General features: G+C 34.7%; 1 protein-coding gene across 1 annotated transcript; it reads right to left on the bottom strand.

The window, feature by feature from the left end:
- Positions 1-7,960: 7,960 nt before the first annotated feature.
- Positions 7,961-20,515, bottom strand: LOC140549075 (adhesion G protein-coupled receptor F5-like). Its single transcript, XM_072672393.1, has 14 exons — positions 20,478-20,515; positions 20,155-20,261; positions 19,963-20,027; positions 18,364-18,494; positions 17,223-17,279; positions 14,821-15,030; positions 13,140-13,283; positions 12,002-12,078; positions 11,631-11,801; positions 10,103-11,461; positions 9,447-9,488; positions 9,154-9,213; positions 8,982-9,045; positions 7,961-8,166 (listed from the first exon to the last, which is right to left on the bottom strand). The coding sequence occupies exons 2-14, from the start codon at positions 20,245-20,247 to the stop codon at positions 8,090-8,092; spliced, it is 2,550 nt and encodes an 849-aa protein (XP_072528494.1). The 5' UTR covers positions 20,248-20,261; positions 20,478-20,515; the 3' UTR covers positions 7,961-8,089.
- Positions 20,516-21,354: the final 839 nt, after the last annotated feature.

Here is a 21,354-nt window from a genome sequence, read left to right as displayed (position 1 = left end):
GTTGTCTATTTGAAGACTGATTGAGTTTATGGTTGATTTGAGTAGCTGGATCAGAATCAGTTGAGAAACATTCACCTCCACCACCACAATGTATTCCAGTGCAGATATACTGCCTGAGCATACAATAAGATAGTGAGTTGATTTGAGTATATTGTATATTCAGTGCAGAAACAGACCAGAAGTTATTTATATATATTTTAAGAAAGTTGATGTAAAATATGTTAAGTGATATAAAACTTGACCAAACAATCAAGAAAAACAGAATCCTTACTTTCTCGTTTTTCTCTTAAATGATTTAGTTGTACATCTTCATCCTTAAACTAGAGATTAGACATGTAAAAATCATTGTACAGAATCAAAGTACAAAATCATATAATACAGTTATATTAAAATAGTGGTCTTTGCTCATTTGCAATGCTCATTTTAGGGTACAATGATTTTACAAAGTATTTTGCCACAATAAATGCACCCCCAAAATGGGCTTTTCTAAGAGTTCTTTAGTAAAGGCAAGTAAACAATGTTTTAAGAAATATGTATCTTAGCATTTCTGCATGACCTAAACTTGTGTAAATCTTTTACTAAATAAAGGGGTCCCAAATAAACAATTAATGCTTAACGGATAATGCATTTACTAAACAAAAAGACATTTTTTTTATGTAATGCATTGCCATTGTTACACACGCATTAATAATATAATGTATTATGTTAGCTATGTGGAGTCAATCTTTAAATGTCATGAAAACTGAAATGTCATATTTCATCAAAATGCATTAACATTATAATTCTAGTTTTGGCATCCTCTGACCTTTAAATGACTAATAGCAGCATGTGTACTGTAAACTTTCTCTTTACCTTTGCACTGTTGCTTGACTTTTCAAAGAATCCTTGTGTTTCCACAACACACATTTTCACTAGTACGATGGCTATAAATGTCAGAAAGTACTTTGGTGCCATCTCTGTATGGTTTCTAAAAGTGAGAAAGTAAAGAAATGTAAAAATAGAAATGTGTTCATCAGCATTTGAATCACTAGTAGACAGAGAGGGGGTGTTTCACAGTATTTAACAGTCTATTCGATGACAAGTTTCAGCAACTTATTTGTCGTCTGGATTACACTTTGCTCTGTTTTTGAAACAATACAGCAGAAAAAACATAGGAGTATAAATACAATCTAAAAACTAATCATGTGATAATGTATTGATTATTAATTAGCATCATTACATTATATAGTAAAAATATTTGCTTATACATAATGTTAGGGTTGGACATTTTGGCTAAGGTGGAGTTTAGGTTTTAGGGATTTCACAGGATCTATTGCATTCAGCATTTAACATATTTGGTTAAACAAGTAACCAAACACTTCTCTCTACTTTCTGTTTTGAATCTTTCTTAAGAACAAAGGACCTCAGAATGAATTGTCTTGATCAATGCAGTGTAAAATCTGTAAATACATGACTAAAGATTTTCATTAAAACAAGACGCATGCATCAAGGTGTTTTGTTAAGACAATACTGTTTCCAACCTGGTATTATATCCAGGTTGCTGATTCATTTGTTTTGGGTGAAAACCTAAAGCATAATGTTGGCTAAACACCCTGGTTAAACAGGTTTACCACAAATGTGAGTTCCTTGCTCCATCTAAGGCTAGACATTATGTCTTTCTACCCTATTCAAAAAAGACAACTTACCATACAAGTGTTCTGAAGTGATCATCATGTTAATTTGTATTTTGGACTGTTTATTTGCTTAATGTAAAATTAAAAAATAAATGTGTTGTGTGAAATTTTATGTTTCATTCCTACAAAAAAAATAGCAATTGTGTAAAAAATCAACAAAATGTGTAAAGAGGGGTGCAAACATTTGTATAAGACTGCAAATGCATTGTTTTGGATATTCATTTCAACAGAATTCATCATCAAGGTTCTTAGTTTCATACTTATTGTTAAGAAGTGAGTATTATGTGAGTGCAGATTTCCTGTACAAACTAGTAAAACAATTTAAAAGATTGTTTGTTCAACCTTTAATTACTATTGGTAACAAGCAATTAAATTGAGGTTAGATATACAACTTGAATGAACCATAATTCAATTAAAAGTGTTTTATTTAACTAGAATAAACACAGATCGATTGCTTGTTACTACATGAAGTAATATTTTTAGTCTTCTCTTTTTACAGTACAGTAGCAAACACAACAAAAACATTAAAGCAATTCATATTTAACAAGTTTGGTCAAGAAGAGAAAACATGTCAGTATTTCAAACATTTAAACTTCAGTTTAAAGCTAACCTAACACCTTCACTTATCATTTAAAAGAAAATGATTAGCTTTTTCTCCAATTACCTTTTTAAAAGAAAGTTCTTAATGCTTACCGAGACTCCAGCACCAACCAAAGCTGTACAAAACCAGGCTGTATACTAAACATCAGCATACAGGTTTGAGACACTGAAGTGTTTTTTTCTTGACAGCTGACCCGCCTACAAACCTTCCTGGAACAAAGTAATGAACCTTACTTTGTTACACAGTTATGAGTCTAGCTTGGGTTACTCTTGGTTTCTTTGTTATGTTATGGGGCAGAACATCCATCCACGTATCACTTGTCTCTATGGAATATAAGCCCTGACTGAACATGACAATAGTAACAAATTCATAGAAGTATGTTCCTAAGCACAAACGTGCTGGCTTTTTAGCAGTTGCCTACACCTAGTGAGAACAGCTACAGATCAGCTAAACTTTAAAGCATTCTCAGACCTCTGACCTGATGTATAATTTAGAATTAATACCCCTTGAACTTCACATTATTTCACCTTACAAACACAAACTTAAATGTATTTTATTGAGATTTAATTTGATAGACCAACACAAAGTAGCAAATACAGTTGAAACCAGAAGTTTACATAAACTATATAAAAAGACACATCTTTTTATCTCACTGTCTGGCATGAAATCAGAATAATCCCATTTTAGGTCAAGGATTACCACAATTATTTCTATTTGTAAAACCCAGAATAATGAGAAAGAGATTTTTAAAGGCAATTTTTTATTACTTTCTTCAAAGTCAAAAGTTTAAACACACTAAGATTACTAGGCCTTTAAACAATTTGGGACAGCCCATATGATGATTTTTATTATTTTATTGGCAACATTGAGTTAATTAGAGACACACTTGTGGATGTATTTTAAGGCACACTGCTTCTTTGTGTAACAGCATGGGAAAGTCGAAAGAAATCAGCCATAATATCAGGAAGAGAATTGTGGAAGTCTGGCTCTTCCTTGGGTGCAATTTCCAGATGCCTGAAGGTGCCTCGTTCATCTGCACAAACAGTTATACGCAAGTACAAACATGATGGGATGTCCAGCTATCATACCGCTCAGGAAGGAGACAGGTTCTGTATCCCAGAGATGAACGTGCTTTGGTCCGAATTGTTCCCAAATCAACCCAAGAACAAAAGCAAAAGACCTTGTGAAGATGCTGGCTGAAACTGCATGTGTCATTATCCACAATAAAACCAGTACTGTATGGACGAAGGAAGAAGCTATTACTATCCAAAAGAAACATAAAAAAAGCCAAATCAATGTTTGCAAATGCACACAGGGAGAAAGACCTTAATTTTTGGAGACATGTCCTGTGGTCTGACGAAATTAAAATGTAACTGTTTGGCCGTAAAGACCATTGTTACGTTGGAGGAAAAAGGGGGAAGCTTGCAAGCCTGAGAACACCATCCCAACTGTGAAACACAGGGGGTGGCAGCATCATGTTGTGGGTTGCTGCAGGAGGGACTGGGGCACTTCACAAAATAGATGGATCATGAGGAAAGAACATTATGTGTACATACAAATTCCTGCCAACTATTGGGAGAAGCTTGTGGAAGGATATCCAAAATGTTTGACCCAAGTCGTACAGTTTAAGGGAAATAGAACCAAAACTAATGAAATGTATTTAAACTTTTGGCTTTGATTAAAGTAATAAAAATTGCCATCAAAAATCCTCTCTCATTATTCTGGCATTTAGCAAATAGAAATAATTAACCTAATTGACCTAAAACAGGAAAAGTCTATTGTGTTTTAATGTCAGACAGTGGGAAAAAAATGCATATGTGTCTTTTTATATAGTGTGTGTAAACGTCTGGTTTCAACTGTAATTTTTCAAAATTTGAATCAAATAAAAATCTGAAAATTGTGATGTGCAAACGTATTCAGTATATCAGTATATTCAGTCTGGATGGACAGTTATGTCTTGGTAGGTTTGCAGTTGTAGAATGCTTTTTCCATTTTTGAATGAAAGATTGAACAGTGCTTCTTAGGATGCTCAAAGTTTGGGATATGTTTTTAAAACCTAACCCTGCTTTAAATTTCTCCACAACTTTATCTCTGACTTGTGTGGTGAGTTCCTTGGTCCTCATGTTGCTATTTGTTCACTAGTGTTCTCTAACAAACCACCAATGCCCTCACAGAACAGGTGTATTCATACTGAAACTAAATTACACACAGCTAGACTCTATTAACTAATTAAGTGACTTCTGAAGGCAATTGATTGCACTGCATTTTATTTAGGGGTATCAGAGTAAAGAGGGCGGAATACTAGTATTTTTTATTAACATTTTAAAAACCGTGTATGATTTTCATTCCACTTCACATGTGATGCTTTGTGTTGATCTATTAGTTCAGATTTTTCATAAAATTCATTTAAGTTGTGGTTTTAAGGTGACAAAATGTGAAAAAGTCCAAGGGGTATGAATACTTTTCGACACTTTATGTCCAAATGCTTGTGGACACCCCCATTAAATGCATTCAGCTACTTCAAGTTGTACCAAATACACAGAGAGAGATAGAGATTATTTAGACCCTGTAGAGAATTACTGCCAATAGAATAGAACTCTCTGGAACAGAGAACATGAATCTGTTGGCACCATCCCTCATGCCAGGCATAGGCTAGAGGGTTGTATTGAGCTGTGGAACAGTGTAGATACAATACAATACATACAATACTTACAGGGTAAGGTGAGGAGTTGGGGATGAGGTGGGCTGGTGATCATACACCATCCTGGCCTCACTAACACAGGTTGCTAAATGCAATCAAATCCTCACAGCAATGCTTCAAAGTCTAGTAGAAAGCCTTCGCTTGACAGTAGAGTTACGCCAAAAAATGCAGGATAAACTCTTTTAATACCATTATTAAACAGTCAATATACTATATTTTGGTAAGCACCCAATACATAAAAACAAATTAAATCTTCAAAAATCTTACTTTTTTTGGAAATTTGTTCTATTATCACATCACATCCCCTTATTTTCCCCTTTGTTCTTTAAGTACTCATTCTTTTCCCTAAACAATTCTGCCTAAACATTTAGTTTCTCTTTTGCAATACCATAGTCAACACAATGGCCACAACTTTACCATAGGATATACTGCCCTCTGCTGACATTTTTAATAAAATTGGTATTTAGAATTAAGTATTTGCAACCAGGCAATGGCAAAAAAATCGCAGTACATGTTCTAATACACCTACAGAACGTACCCTTTCTGTGTCTTTCCTCCTGTTTTTCCATTTTTTTGGTTACAGCGTAGCCTCATGGTTACAGGCTGTAAGATAAACTGTGTTATTAAGTTCTCCACTGCTGAGAGTGCCACTAATGTTTTTTTATTATTATTTTATTTGTAAGCACAGTAATTCAAAAAAGGAAGTTTTGTTCTCTTATAACAATAGTGAAACCCTTTTTGGTGTTATATGGAAACACTGGTTAAAATACTATATTTCTTATATACATGATGCAAAATTCAGACTTGCTTGAAGTAGTAAGTAGTTTTAAAAATAGTATCCATATAAAAAAAGCGAAACCATAATAGAACAATGGTTGAGTCAAAACAGGGCAGAGGTGAAGTAACTGATGAGAAATGACCTTTTTTGACAAAGGACAACCGGTCTACATTTAAACCACTTGGGTTCATTGGTTGTCCTTAGATATCTAACTATGCAAGCTAAGGTCCTTAAAGAGAAAATCAGATTCTGGCTTAAAAAAGTTGCAAAAAGAAATACTGTAACAAATGTGCATTAATTCAACACTACTGTGAAATACATATTTAATTTATTAAGCAAACATCTTTCAGTGAAAGTGGATAAACTAACAATTATAAATCAAAGGATCATGTTCAATAATTGAATGCACATTATTTGAGTGTAGATTCCATTAAGTCCGGGACATCATTAAAAGCTTCCTTGATTCCTCCCTTGCGATGCTTTGCCAGGCCTTTACTGCGGCTGCCTTCAGTTGTATCTGTCATTTCTCAAGAGGAAATTTGTTGCATTATCATCAGTCAAACAACAAAAACACAAAAGATGAACCTGGAATTATCCTAAATTACTTAAAAGGACAATAGCAGTTGGGACAATTGTGTTCTTAGATTTATTTGTCCTATATATTGGTAAATCTTCAGCCAGATGGAAGCAGCTTGAGCTTTTCTTTAAAATCCTGCAAGCTCATACTTGCAATTTTACTTGCTTGTTTGTGGGTCTTTCTGCCTCAATTGGTGAAACGGGTGCTGGATTGGGTTGAGGTCAGGTGAGGGACTATACTGTTTAAAAATATTTCAGTTTTTGCCCCGGGTTGTTATTGCAGTGTGCTTCAGGTTGTCATCTGTCTGTACTGTGAGGACCTATAAGCTTTGCAGCATTTACTCAATATGAGTAAAAAGTAGAGCTCTACACACTTCAGAATTCATCATGTTACTTCTATCTTTTTATTAAACATCAGGAGGGACCATGTGACTGATTTCCTGGAATAGTATCACGCGGCTAGAACTATCCCACTTTTTCAACACTTCTACCTGGAACATTTACTGGTGATAGGATGGCTGAGATGTCTACCGTAAAACTGAGACCAATTCCCTCTCCAGTTGCTTCCCCAATTAAGAAAAGGATAAGGCAAAGCAACTCACCTGAACTTGCAAAAATGTCGAACCTGTTGGCCGAGTCAATGGAAAACAGGCCAGCTTCTTTCAGGCACAGTTTGAGACAAACATAAATGCGTTTGTGTTTCCTTCATCTTTTACATAGTTTGTTCTGTGGTAATACAGAAACCAGGGATCTGATTTTAGCCATCTACATTACCTTTACATTACTGTTGGTTTTCTTTTTCTTGTTTTATATTGTATTGTATGTCATTGCCAATAATTAATAATGGATAATAATAATAAATGGATAATAAAAAATAAAGAAAAACAATTGTTAATATTCCTCCATCATGTTTTACAGATGGTGTAATGCCTTGGATCATGAACCCTTCCTTTCCTTTTTTTATCCATCTCATGTTGGTTTCATCTGTCTTAAAAATCTTAGGCAGGCTTTTCTAGGTTGTTTTTAGCAGTCTAATCTGGACAGTCTGTTCAAGTGGTTTAAATCTTGAAGTAAAGCCTTGAATTGTTTGTGCATCTTACAGGCTCAAAAATGGTTCCCCATTATACAGCTTTTTGAACTACAGAAAGGCAAATTCCACACAGGTAATAGTGTCTTATTTATTTATTTTAATATGGGTATAAGTATGTGCATTTACACATTGTACCACAAAACAGAATTAAGTTGACCAATTAAATTGAACATACAGCTGAATAGATTGCAAACACATCTTTACATTTAGTTGCATTAATAGTGCAAGACAAAAGGTGGAAAGCTATGTCTTATGGGGCACCAATGAGAACAGATAAATGGAATTCCAGTCCTACTTGGTCAGATTTGAATTGCTTAGTTATGTCCAGTGTACAGAATTGTACACAGGACATGCTTTGACCATGCATATTACGAGGAAAGACAACAAAAAACAAACAAGAAAAGCCCTCAAACCCAACAACATATATATATATATATATATATATATGTATGTATATATATATATATATATATATATATATATATATATATATATACATATATTATAAACTGCCAACAATAACTTAAAATGCAACCTTTCATTCATTTACCATTCATTTATCAACCTTTCATTTCTAGTGCTTCTTAAATCTTAAGAAACTATTATCTTTTCATAGATTTGTCTAGAACAGATGATCCACTTGCTCTGTGGGACTCGGGTTTGCATCAGCTTAAGTGTCTGTATATGTATCAGAGTTGCTTGAAGATGAAGCTGCAGTACCACTGTTTTCCGATATATTGTAGGCATCTGCAAAACATTTGAGTATTAGTGGTAACCTATATATAATGCAAAATACTTCTAATTGATTAATATGTGCATGGAAATGAAGTCAATAGTCTTCTTTAGGCAAAGAAATGTATGTAAAGTATGATTAATAATTAAGTAAATACTAAATAATAAACCTGATGGCCCAATGATACTTAATGATACATAATAAATGTATCATGCATTAAAGTTTATTCTGGTTTATTCTGGCAAAAAAGAGATTCAGGGTGTAAAAATTGTGAGTATGTGGCCACTGTGCTGGCAATTGAAAGAACTACAGTTATTGTCACAGAAGCAAATTGCAGATGGCAAAACAGCAGGGGTGTGGCACAGATTCCTGGTCCCTAATCCTGGTCTAAAACACATGTGCTAGAGTTCTCACAGTTAAGCACATCAAATTATTTTTTAATTATCAGCTAAGTCTTCACTAACGCAATTCTCTGCAATATATTGAGGAAATCTCTGCAGAGCTATGGCCTGTAGGGAATCCAGGGAGTTAGAGATCATTGAGATCATCTGATCATTTCTACCACATGGGAAATACATCAATATCAGAAATGTTTGTATTTAGAATTAAATAATTCTTTACAGAAAACTTCAGTGGCAAATAAGGTGGAAAATACCCTGACTGTCTACACTTAGATCAGATTTATGAAAACCTTTAAGACCTAGGGTTTATGACAAAAAATTGCATGGCCAAACAAAGATGTGTGATCAATAAAAGTGAGTGAATCAAAAAAAATAAAAAATAGTGCAAAAAAGCATAAGTGCATATCAATCATATTTCAGTTTCGTACTTCTCTGGCGCAGCCTTCGTATGAATGGAATTCCACTGGAGGATGAAGGTCCTGCACTGGTACTCTGTAATTTAAACACATCAGCCATTGCATTGCAGATAAAGTTAACAGGGATAAAATGAGGAACGTTTGAAAAATTCCAAAGAAGTACATGATATGAAAGTGTACTTACCCTGGTGCGGTTAGAGGAAATGTTCACAAATGCCAACTTTCCTTTCAGTGCCTCCCGAATCTGCAACCAGAAGACAAGCAAGTCAGTTATTCACACGCAATTTCAAAATGATGTTGAAAAAAATATATATGTTGAACTGTCACACTTTTTCATCCTACTTTGTGGGCATCAGTTATTTTAAGGTTTAGAATGCTAGGCAGCTGTTTACAGGAGCCCATGAGTGCTGATATTGGGACAGGGTTTGGAAATTCTGTGTTTATAAGGTAGGTAGATATATTTGATACAATACATACCTTATTGTCCAGTAATATTCCAAACACCAAAATAAATAAACCCTAAGGAGAAAAAAATGTTTTTTTTTTAATGCATGTCATTTATCAATTATGAATATGTTGTCTATGCCATTCTATAACAGTGGTTTTCATGTTCAGTCCTGGACTTTCAACACCTGATCCAACTCATAATTATTTCATCCTTCATGAGATGTATTGGGTGTGTTAAAGCACATAACCCTGAAACCAGGTCCTAAAGACTGAAGTCGAAATATTTTTTTTTTAAATAAACAACAGAAATAAGAAACATCTTTTTTTATATCTTACAATAAGACCGAAAAAGAAAAGATTGACTGGAATTTTGATGGGCCCAAATGAAAGGTTTCAGGTGGATTTGGCCAGATTCTTCCACATAGAATTATGTGGAATAATCATTCTCTCTCACTGCATGTGTTGAATGTGTGAAAAGGTCACTAAAGACATTTGACTTGTAAGTAGTAACATAATATATAAAATAAATAGAATTAAATAGATTTCTTCACATTTTATTTGTGAAGGATCAAGCTGAAAAGAGACAATTCTCTTGCTCTTTATTTTTACTAGGGGTGTCAGTAACTGTAGAGGACACTGTGTGTTACCCTGGTTATTTAAGAGAAAATACTGTATTATAAAAGTACCTGCAGTGAATTGAGGATTGCGAAGACTATGTGAATCCCTAAATTACCCGACACCATGGTCCCGATGCCAAATCCCCAGGTCAGACCAAAGAGTGGTGTTAAAATGGCCACACATCTGGCAATGACCACTATGGCATGTTTCTCTTCTGGCTGAGTGGTGGCTCCAACTCCTCGTCGTAACATCTTGTACAAAACCACAGCGAGCACCACAAGGTTTATAGCTACAATAGTGAGCGCAGGAATCACAAATGCCAGAAAGGCTCTAGTCTTCTCCCAGTTGAGCCAACAAGCACTCTTTTCAACGATGTATCCTTTGCCTCCAGCTGTTACTGCCACAGTAATGACGGCTATGAGTAATGGGGCTCCATATCCAACAGTAAAGGCTATGACCATCATCTTGGTCCTGGACATTCCAGCAAAGACCACAACAGTCCGATAGAGAAGCAAGAGGGCTGAGAGCAACATCCAGAAGAAAAGAGCGAGGTAAAAGAAGTGCATGAAGAATGTGGCTGTACTGCAGGGGCCCACTGGTGCCACTTGTCCTTTTTTAACAATAGCTGCTCCAATGATGAAGCATATATCCGCAATCAGAAGGGACAGAGCAATGTTGACTATAGAAACATGGCGCATGTAGGATGTGTCATTCCTTGTCATTGGTTTCCAAATAATGCCTTCAATGATGAAGCACAAAATCAAGCAGATCATCGAAATGCCAACACCTATGTAAGTTATATAGTCTAAGACTGGACTATCCAATACAAAGGGTGACATGAGAATTGAAAATGAGGTTGTGTGATCGCACTCGCACGTTAACTTGTCAGTTTGATTCTTTACAGGCTTTATATTGCATCCAGTTGTGTCCCATCCTCCAATCCCATTCAAAAGACTAAAGTTCCAGAAGACACACTGAGGGGTTTCTAATGATGTCTTGTTAATATCAAAAGTAAGAGAGATGTTGTAAATTACATTGTCCACAATGACTGCAGCCACATCTCCTTTGATGACGACGCCAGTTTTACTGCTTTCATTCACATTGGTGGATGAATTTCTAACAGGCAGGACACTGTTTAGAGATGAGAAAACTATGGTGGTGATGAAAGTTAAATTACTAGTTGATGGGATGTGTATTTGTGTGGTAAAATTGTTACTAGATTGAAATGACTGACTAAAACTAGCTCTTTGGAGGTGGCTGGTGTTAGTTTTTATCTCAAAGCTGCCAGATGAAAGTTTCTTTCCCATGAACTCAACAGACTTCAGAAGTTCAGAGCTTGCATTTTGAGTTGTAGTGTTTTTGTTCAAATCTGTCCATGTGCCTTTTGCTTTATCTGATCCAATGACATCCACTGTGTTGAGGAAATCCTAAAAATGTAAATAATTGTTAAAATACTTTGGCATTAGTAAACAATTACAAAGTATAAAGACTGTATTTAAGGGCTGTACAATTGATGTAAACTCTACAGGTGATTAAAATACATATTAAATCAATCAGATCTGCTTTAAACAATTAAAATGATATAAATGTACATACCTCCATAACTGGTTGATTGACTACAATAGTTTGTGATGCTTCGGCAATAGCTATAAGTATGTCTACAATTTTTATTACAGTCACAGCTGACCCCGTTATCTGATCAGCATTTGATTCAGCAGCAGTGCTGAGATTAGCCACAAAGACAGGGACTTCTGCTGGTTGTAAATGCTACCGAAAAAGAAAAAGCATAAATAATTTTGACCAGTGAAATCTGAAATCTGAAATCATAATTCAGAAATCATTGTGAAAATAATAGGTTGTTGAATTACCTCAGCTTTATTACTCAGATCTTCAATGATTCGCGGGACACATCTTCTTTCTTTTTCTATCCAATTGTTGTTTGTACACTGACCTTTTATATAACCAACCATGTCTCCATCACAGGGAGCCTCTTTGATTTGGTTGAGTGTTCCAGTTCCAAATGTTAAGTCATTGCAAGGAAAATCTAAATGGGTGACATAGGAGTAAAATCAAAGAACATTTCAACACTTTCTTACAGTATTCAAAAGAAAAACAAATTAGCAAACACAGCTTGGTATGCTTGAAGAGGGGAAAGAATAAGAAACTTTCACAAGGGTGATGCATCACTGCATATTGCATTAAGCAATACATTAAATATTTCTATATTTCCATGGTGTGCAAAAAGACCAGACAAAAGTTATTTGATAGGATAAAATTGTGAGTTGTGAGGGTAAATATATCCATCATATTGTATATATTTTGAAATACAATAATGTAAAAATAGCACAATCTAAATATTTTATTTATTAAATATAGACATAGCTAAATTCTTCCAAACAATACCTATTTATGAAGATGATGTAATATCACCCCTGCAAATAATGTATTTTATAATGAAAATCTAATAATAAAAACATGCCAATTCATGCTGAAGAAAAAAAACGTTATGCCCTAATAGCTGGCATTTCCCCCTAAAATAACCTCAATTAAATAATTATTTCCTATGACCATGTATCAGTCTTTGCAATCAGCTGTGAGAAAGTTTTTTTTTCACAAAGGGAACAATAACACAACAATGTAATAGGAATGTACATCTTCATTAAGTAAGGATATTCAACACCCCCATGTGAAAAAGTGACACTTTGTTTCAATAAAGCATCCAGGAAGTTCTCTTCCTCTTGACATAATATGCCTGACTAGTACAGAAATGTGAAAAACAGACTTAGAAAGATGGCACTTTGTCATGGTCCCACTTTTCCAGTCCAGTGTGTCTCATCCTGCTGCCAATGTTGTTTTACAGAGATTACGCAACAAAGTTTAATGTATCATCTGTTTACAATATGTGTGCCTTAAACAGCTAAATCTATTTATTGGGAAGGTTAGAGACCCTTATGGACAACTGAACATTTCTGTCATTATTCTAGGTAATCCCCCAACCCCTTGAAATAAAAGTAAAAAACAATCTGAGGAACACAAACACATATTCTGCAAACAACAAGCCAAAGGGTTTGGAAAAGACTTATGTAAAAAGGACAGAAAACTCACCGATTTTGGTTGTGCTTATTTTGATGGTCTTCGAGCCATAACTAAAACCCTGTAATTCTTGTAAGCTGAGTAGACATTGTGCTGTTACTCCTTTCTCCTGACAATCTGTTTGGCTGACTTTATAGCTGCATGTGATGCATCCTGCTTCACAAGAAAAAATGGTTAATTAATTTAATAGTTTAATAGATCTTCTAAATCATGTTTGAAAACTTTACATTCTTTGACAAAGTATAATATGTTTTTGTGTTGTATCCCCATTGTTTTGAAAAAAATATATTTTAAGGAACAAAAAAGAAAACGGAAAATGGCATTTAACATTTACACCTGTCTGTGTAGCTTTTGTATCTAGTAAGTGATCAGGCAGCAGCACATGAGCAAAGTACATGTAGTCAATGAGACTGATATGCGTATGGTGAATCATCACTAAGAAATCTTTGGGTCTAAGAAAGTTATACTTGAGTTATACAAGTTTTACTAAATGGTTGCTAAACTGTTTAACTGTTTATTGAAGGAACAGAAATGCAATCACAGCTGTGTTGCATTTTTAAAACCATATAGAGGTCCATCACACTGCAGGCTCAATTATTTTGAGATCAGGACAGCGAAATCTAAACACTGATACTGATTCATCAAATAAACTGTGAGGTAAACTACAAACAACTATGAGTTTCCACCACACTTTGTGAGATGCTGTGTGATCTGTTTGTGTACAAATATGAGTTTACACTCAAAGCTGTGGAGAGCACTACTAATGAATGTAGAGTACAAATAATTTACTAACTAGCACTCACAACAACTCAAACTGAGATAACTGGAGACGGGAAAAAATATTCACAGGATTTTGTAGTAAAATCCTGTGTAAATAACTGACTGGCAACAAGGCTGTGTTCTTGTTGCCAGTCAGTTATTGTTTTTTTTTCATTTGCTTTAACCACATGGACTCAACTCGGCAGTTGCGCAGAAGGTGCCCAAGGCTACTGATTGTTGCTGATTGATTGATACTTAAATATCAAAACAGGAAACAATGCAGATTTGCAGATATGTGACATATAAGGAAAAATCTGAATGCCAAATAAATACAAGTGCCTCCAGACAAGTGCCAAAATCTGAAGAAAATAGAATAAAAAAACTACTTGACAATGTAGTAACTAAATTTCAGTGCAAAGTGATGCGATAGTTTTGTATGAGGAGAAATTTGATAATTTAGCTTGCACTTGCCCATACACTCTTAAATAGGATGGATGAGGAAGGTTCTTCAATTTTTTTTGTAACAGAAATGGTTCCATTTAGAACCATGAGTTTATTTACAGAGAAAAACAAGATATCCTCTTTTAATTCTATGGTTTTATGTATCAGGGCATAATGAGAAAATCTGGTCCTTAGCATGTCTTAAAAGTAAATAAATAACCTTGCATGAAATGACACATAAAACCATAGAGTTTGAAGAGTATGTACTTTGTTTTTTTACTTAGTAACTAAGAGTGTGTACTTATTATTATTTTTTTAATCATTAAATAAATAAATTGTTCTTCAGATCAATGAAGAATGTGTATATGGTTCCATGTGGACATAGGAAATGTTCTGTATACCACAAAAAAAGTTATAAAGTTATTTACATTGTCTGAAAAGTAAGTGCTTAAATTATGGCCATGTTATTCAAACATAAAATGTGTCTTTTGACCTTTTGATGGTTTATCACAAATCAAGTTGTCCTCTGTTTTCCATTCCAGGATATAGCTACTCTCCGCACAGCACCTTAGAGGGACTATTATGTTGCCACATTCCAAAGTTTTGTCGTTGGTTACTTGTATATTTGGATATGGCTGAATTGTAATTTGTTGCCATTTGACATGGGGTATTGCATCCACAGTCGCACTGCATTCATATTTACCTGTGAAAGTAAAGAAAACAAATACAATAAGATATAAACAAGATTAATGAATAAAATGATATATGATTAAAGAGCTGCAGCAACTATCCCAAACTGTTACATACAGAATATTACACTGAGTTACAGTTTATGAAAGTGTCAAGAGCTAGATAACAAATTCCACCTTTCTACAAGTAGTTTCATAAACAAAAAAGCACTGCCTTGCATAATAATTTTGGCCTGTATTGTATATATTGGAGGTATCAATGAAGATATATTAGAATATATACATTAGCAACAAAATATGACTTAATGTACTGTATTTACCCAATTACTGTAAATGCATGCAGGAGCTGCACATGTACTTGGTTAAGCACTTGAGTTGCCAGTCTCTCAATACTGAAATCACTAATTGGTTATTTATTACACTGCAAATATATAGGCTAACAGTTCAATTATTTTGTGATCTTATGTTCTCATATTTTCAATTATGCATGTTTATTATATTATACAAAAACAAGTACCTTAACTAACTACTTTAGCTGAGTAAAGTAAGTTAGTAAAACAGTAAAAGTATTTCTGATAAAGTTTAGTAAGCCACCATGTGGGCGCATCATACTGTTAGGAAAATAGTTTTCATAATTAAAGTTCTCATCAGCATTTAATTAATTGGTTAGCTCCTATGACGAGACCTCCATTTCTTTTCTGACAAGAAAGCCTAAAGAAGGCCCTGCAGTGGCTTTTGACTACTAAAAATGTCCTCTTCATGATGCATATCTTTCTTTTGGTTTAGTCTTTTATCTGTGGTTAATCAACTATCCGTGCATTAATTCTTACAAGAACAAATATCAAAATTTGAAACTATCAGAAACTATCCTCTAACAACCCACCCAGATGGACCAAGTATTTTATCTTGTGCAACCACAAAAAAAGTCAGTTGCTCCTCAGCGGTTAGAACGCTGTGCTATTTCCAAGTATTGCTGTACATACCTGGTAATTTTAGTTAAGTTACTATGTACTTTCTACATAAGGACTGGCAGTTATTCATATAAGAAGTAAATATATTTGCCACATATCATCTGTTCACATCTAAGTGAGTACTGTTCTGCATCCCACATGTATGGAAAAGCTACCATACGCTTAATTTTGAATGTATTAAGTACTACATATTTACCATTAACTAGTACCACTGCACATGCCTGGTAGTTTTAAATAAGTTGTTGTTTTATGTGCTATAAAATTAATTGTGCTTACTGACTATTTACATATTAAATACATATTAAATTAAAGAATGGTGTACCCTAAGTATAGTATTAGCTGAAACAAATCTACTTAATATGTCTTCTACAAAGTAATGCTGATTAAAAAAAATATATATATATAATGTGCAATAAGTGATTGCATAAACTATTCACCCCCTCTAAAATGACTTTAATGCTGCCACCATTGCCACCAATGCTTCATGTGTGCGTACGATGACGTGGTGTTTGGTGTCTGCCAAACATAGCGTCTAGTCTCATGCGTCTAGTCTTTATGGTTGAACGCCATATTGAACGCTCTATGGTTGAACGCCAGGATTTAATGCTGCTAAAGCTTTTAACTTCTTAAAGTAGTCTTGGCTTGCCTCACTAGTCTCCTTCTTTCATGGTCACTGGGAATTAGAATGCTCTAGTCAGATTTACAAGTGTGCCATATTCCTTCATAATCACGGTTTAAACTGAACTCAATGGGATGTTCAGTGGATTGGACATAATTTGTTTTTTTAATCCATTTCCGATTTACTTTTCAGGAACCTTTTCTTGGAGTTGTGTGGAGTGTTCTTTCATCTTCATGGTGAATTTGTAACCAGATATACTGATTAACCAGTGATTGGATCTGTATCTTTATTCTACAATTACCTGAGACACATTCACTGGACTCAGGTGATCTTCACTAATTGTGAGACTACTAGTAACAATTGCCTGTGTCTGCTTAACTGAACAACATGCAGCCCATCTTAATGGGATGCTGTTAATAAATGCATACACATTCCATTTCAACACATTATTATTACACAGCAGACTACACATAGATTAATTGTGACTTACCAGTGTCTGCAGGTATAGTGTTTAACACAGTGAGTGTTCGTTGAACTGCATCAATTTTATATTTATCTTTTTTGTCTGACAGAGTAATCCCATCCTTGGTCCATGTTACAGTCCCAGAAATGTTACAAGTCAGTATCATTTCTTGCATTGGATATACGAAACCACTGTGCATTCCACCCTCCTCTGAAATGAAATTTAATTTTCATTATATTTTTGAAAATATTTGTAGGCTTAATGTGTGTGGTTGGGGGGGGGGGGGCATTTTAGGCAATGTGAGCAGGTGTGGAATTTTACATGAGACCCAGAACATACATATATGTTCATAGACTTTCCCTTTTAACCTTTTATACATGTTGTACATACAGAAACAAATATCCAAAAGAAACAGCTCACACCCCAAATAGAACCTGTATTACTTTCCCCAGTTGCTGCTTCTCTTTTTACACATCCATAGGAGGACTACTGCCAGTGCTAGAGATTTCACTGTCTGAGTTCATGATTTTCATGTACACTGTGGTTTCTTAAGTACCTCTGTATGTGTATTGCTATTGTAAATTAAATATTTAACATCATTACAATGTATAGTTGAAATTTGCCTGTCAATACCTTCAGTATGTTCTGTTCAGTATGTCCCTCAAACTTGGCACAGGATTTGTTGATACTACTTGCCAGATGGCAGGTAGATAAATGATCTATAGTTGGGACCTAATAAGTTGCTGTGGTTTTTTTTTTATGTATATTGATGTACTTTTTATAAATGGGAAAATGACCTGTTTTTCATCCGCAAATTGGATCCTTGGGAATCTTTGAAAAGTCATGCATGAAAAGCATTAACCCATGTGACTAATCCAGGGAACACACGTGACTAACACGATTTTCCCTTTTTGGCTCTATTGCTCAGTACCATGTATTGTTTACCATTCTTTTCTGTATTGATCTGGCCTTGGTTTGCACCCATTTTTGGAATGCCCTTTGATCATTATAGTAAATAATAGATTGTTATTATCTGCATGTGTCTAATGTGTCTTTTCAGTGTTACACAGTGGACATTAAGGACACCTAAATAGATCTTCCATGCAGGGTTTCACTTTTTTTTTTTGCTTTTACCCAGAACGTAATAATGATTGAAGACAGTACTGTAATACTTGAAGAGTTTAAACAGAAGTGTGATAATGCTATTCAACAAACATTAACCACTTTTGCAGACAATTTCTAAATGTGAATATACAACAAAATAAAATAGAAGCTTGTTGAAATATGCCCCTACCACTTTGAATGATGGCCTTTACTGCATATCCTTTTCCTTGGAAATTGGTTGTGAGTTGGCTATTAGCTGTTGCAAAATCAAGTGTATCAGTTGTGGTTCCAATAGTGAAATCTGCAATTACACTACCAGGCCTGCAGGAAATAGAAAAAGGCATAATTCAATAAATACTATACAAAGGAAAGGTATGATCAAAATGTCCAAAACCACATACAGTGGCATGCAAAAGTGCGAGTACTTTGTAAGTGAGAGTAGGAGATAAACTTTTTCAAAATTTCTCAAGTCTTGACCCTAAAATCAGCACTTGTTGACTCCCTAAAGCAATTGCAGAGCACTCTGTATCATCTGCACAAATAGGACCTTTGGGTATGTGTCATCAGAAGAAAAGCTTTCCTTTGTTCTCACCATATCAAATGTTTTTGAAAGACATATCTAAACGAGCCTGATCCTTTGAACTGATAAAATTACAATAGGAGTATTTCCAGACAATGGTAAAATTGATGAAAGGAACACTGCTCCAACTGTTAAGTACAGGGGATGGATCGATCATGCTTTGGGCTTGTGTTGCAGCCAGTGGCACAGAGAAGATATCAGTGGCAGAGGGAAGAATAGATTTAGTCAAATACTAGCAAGTTCTGGAAACAAACACTTCATTATCTAAAAAAGCTAAAGATTAAATTTGATTTCTGATTCCATGTCCAGTCTTTTACAGCTGCATCACCTGTCCATTTACCCTTCTTGTCCTCAAGTCTCCGTTGGTTCCTAATGTTCAGTCACCTGTCCAGTGTCCTGTTACCTGTTGAATGTTAATTTCCAGTCTCATGTTGTGGCTCATGTCTTTTTTTCTCTGTTGGTCTGCCCAGTCAGTCTCTAGTCTAGTCTTGTCTATTCTCTTGTCTGGTTCCCTGCAGACCCTCTCCTTCATCAGCTCTGTGGGTTTGGTTTTCACATCTTGGAAGTTGTGCATTTGGGGAGGGTCTTCTGTAATACTTTCCCATTTGTATCCTTTTGTCACATTGTTTTAGTTTCCCAAATGTACTCCTTAAAACATGACTCTGTGTATGTCTGACTTGGTTCTAGTCCTTAACGTTTCCACCTGTGCCTTCTTTGTAGCCCTGTGTTTATGTCTGCTCACCAAGCTTCACCACCAATGATTACTGGATTACCTCAAGAGGAGCAAGCTGAATGTTTTTTTTTTTTTGCCATGGCCCTGACAGTAAACCAGCCTGATATTCCTTGAAAAATGGTAAATGTTGTAAAAATTCCAAGAACTGTTAGCTGGCTACACAAAGCCAGTACAAGCCATTATACTTGCTTAAGGGGTGTTTCTAAACTCTTGTTTCATTTTTCATGTTTGTTATTTTACAACTATAACAGATGTAAATAAAAAAGCTAATTTGCTTAATATTTATAAAATCACCTTTTTCTCTCTTAGCTGTTCACAGGAACAGATATTTAGAGCAAACGTGCCATGCCATTGTAATTGCTACATGTTTGTAACTCCATTAGCTTTTACCAAAGTAAAAAAAGAAAAATCAAACCATAATTATAACCTTATAAGCATATATTAAAAGTTTAGATATTAAGTAGAAGTAATAGTACCTGAAGTTAGTCACAACTGCAGATTTTTGTATGTAGCCTTTTATATTTGCGTAACTTGCATCAATCTGAAAGACACATGCCCAATGTGCAGTTTATTTAAATGTATGTGAAAGTACAAGCACTATGTTACAACAAGGTCACCATAGCATCAAACTCAAAATATTAAACATTTTTTACATATTAAATACTTACCAAGCTCTCAAATTCTGCCTTATATTCTTTAAAGGTGGTACTACTTTGATCACTGAGTTCAAGCAGAAATGGTTTGTCTACTGTCAGAGCCATTTTTTTTTTGGTGCCTGTGAGAAAAAAGTATATTAAAAATACCCTAAACATCCCAACTATTTCATTTGTTTTAATTCTTATTACTTTGGGCTTGTCTTAGTAAAGCCAGGTTGTTTTTGAAAATATAAAAACTGAACAATTGAAAAATGAAAAGAATTTCACTTAATTTCAGATGTTAAAGTTTGTTACATGTTTTAAGCTTTAACTGAATTTGAGAAAGTAAAAAGTACCTGATGGGGGGCCTACTGGTGCTGCAGTGGTTGGAGCAGCTGAAACAAACAATGTAAAATTTAATTTGATGATTTGTGAAAATAAGGTGTAGTGTAGACCTAGTGCAGAACTTTAAATACATACTACACCAACTGTGGAGTATGTAAAAAAATGATATTAAAAGTAATAATAATTATTAGCATTATACATGTACGCTTTAAAACGGCTAAGTATAGCTATTAGACTCACTGAAATCTACTTTAAGAGATTTTCAGAGCACAATAAATTGATTCTAGCAGTATACATGATGTTAAAATTAAATAGTATTCTGTCAAAAATAATAAAGTGTGAATGAAGTTATATATCAAAATGTACATTGCTGTAGTTTGAACAGCAATTGCAATACATTGCTGTTCAAACTATACTGATACTATTAAATTCTGCCCTTTTGTTGATGTCACAATGATGTACTATGTTGGTGTAGCACCAATCTTATATGTCTTATATGACCAGTGCACTAAGAGCTGTGCTCTGCAATTAAACAGTTGTTTAATTTGACAGTTGTTAAATTTTTATATTTTTTCCCACATTCAAGATCCAAGTCATCATCAAATACATCCTGAGGTGTTTGCTGGTGCTTCAGTGGTTGGAGAAGCTGAAACAAACAATTTAACCATGCTTCTCCGTCCTCCACTCTGTCCACCTTCACCCAGTATGTAACCTGCCACACCAGAGACATGAAAACACTGGACCTGTTTTTTGCCAACACAAAGGAGGCATACAACTCGTCACCTCTCCCTCCCCTTGGAAGATCTGATCACTGTCTGGTTCATCTTCTGCCTGTGTACAAACCCATTGTACATAGGGAACCAGCTGTCACCCGTACAGTGAAGAAAT

This window comes from Salminus brasiliensis, chromosome 1 (assembly GCF_030463535.1).
Source record: "Salminus brasiliensis chromosome 1, fSalBra1.hap2, whole genome shotgun sequence".
NCBI lineage: Eukaryota > Metazoa > Chordata > Actinopteri > Characiformes > Bryconidae > Salminus > Salminus brasiliensis.
This window is presented reverse-complemented; position numbering and strand designations above follow the sequence as displayed.

Bases quoted from the DNA above. Each gene is read 5' to 3' on its own strand.
- LOC140549075 (XM_072672393.1), bottom strand. From the start codon at position 20,247: ATGGCTCTGACAGTAGACAAACCATTTCTGCTTGAACTCAGTGATCAA. The intron at 20,028-20,154 runs GTAAGTATTTAA...TGTGTCTTTCAG, and splicing joins AGGCAGAATTTGAGAGCTTG to ATTGATGCAAGTTACGCAAA. The intron at 13,284-14,820 runs GTCAAAAGACAC...TTTCTTGTGAAG, and splicing joins TTGTGATAAACCATCAAAAG to CAGGATGCATCACATGCAGC.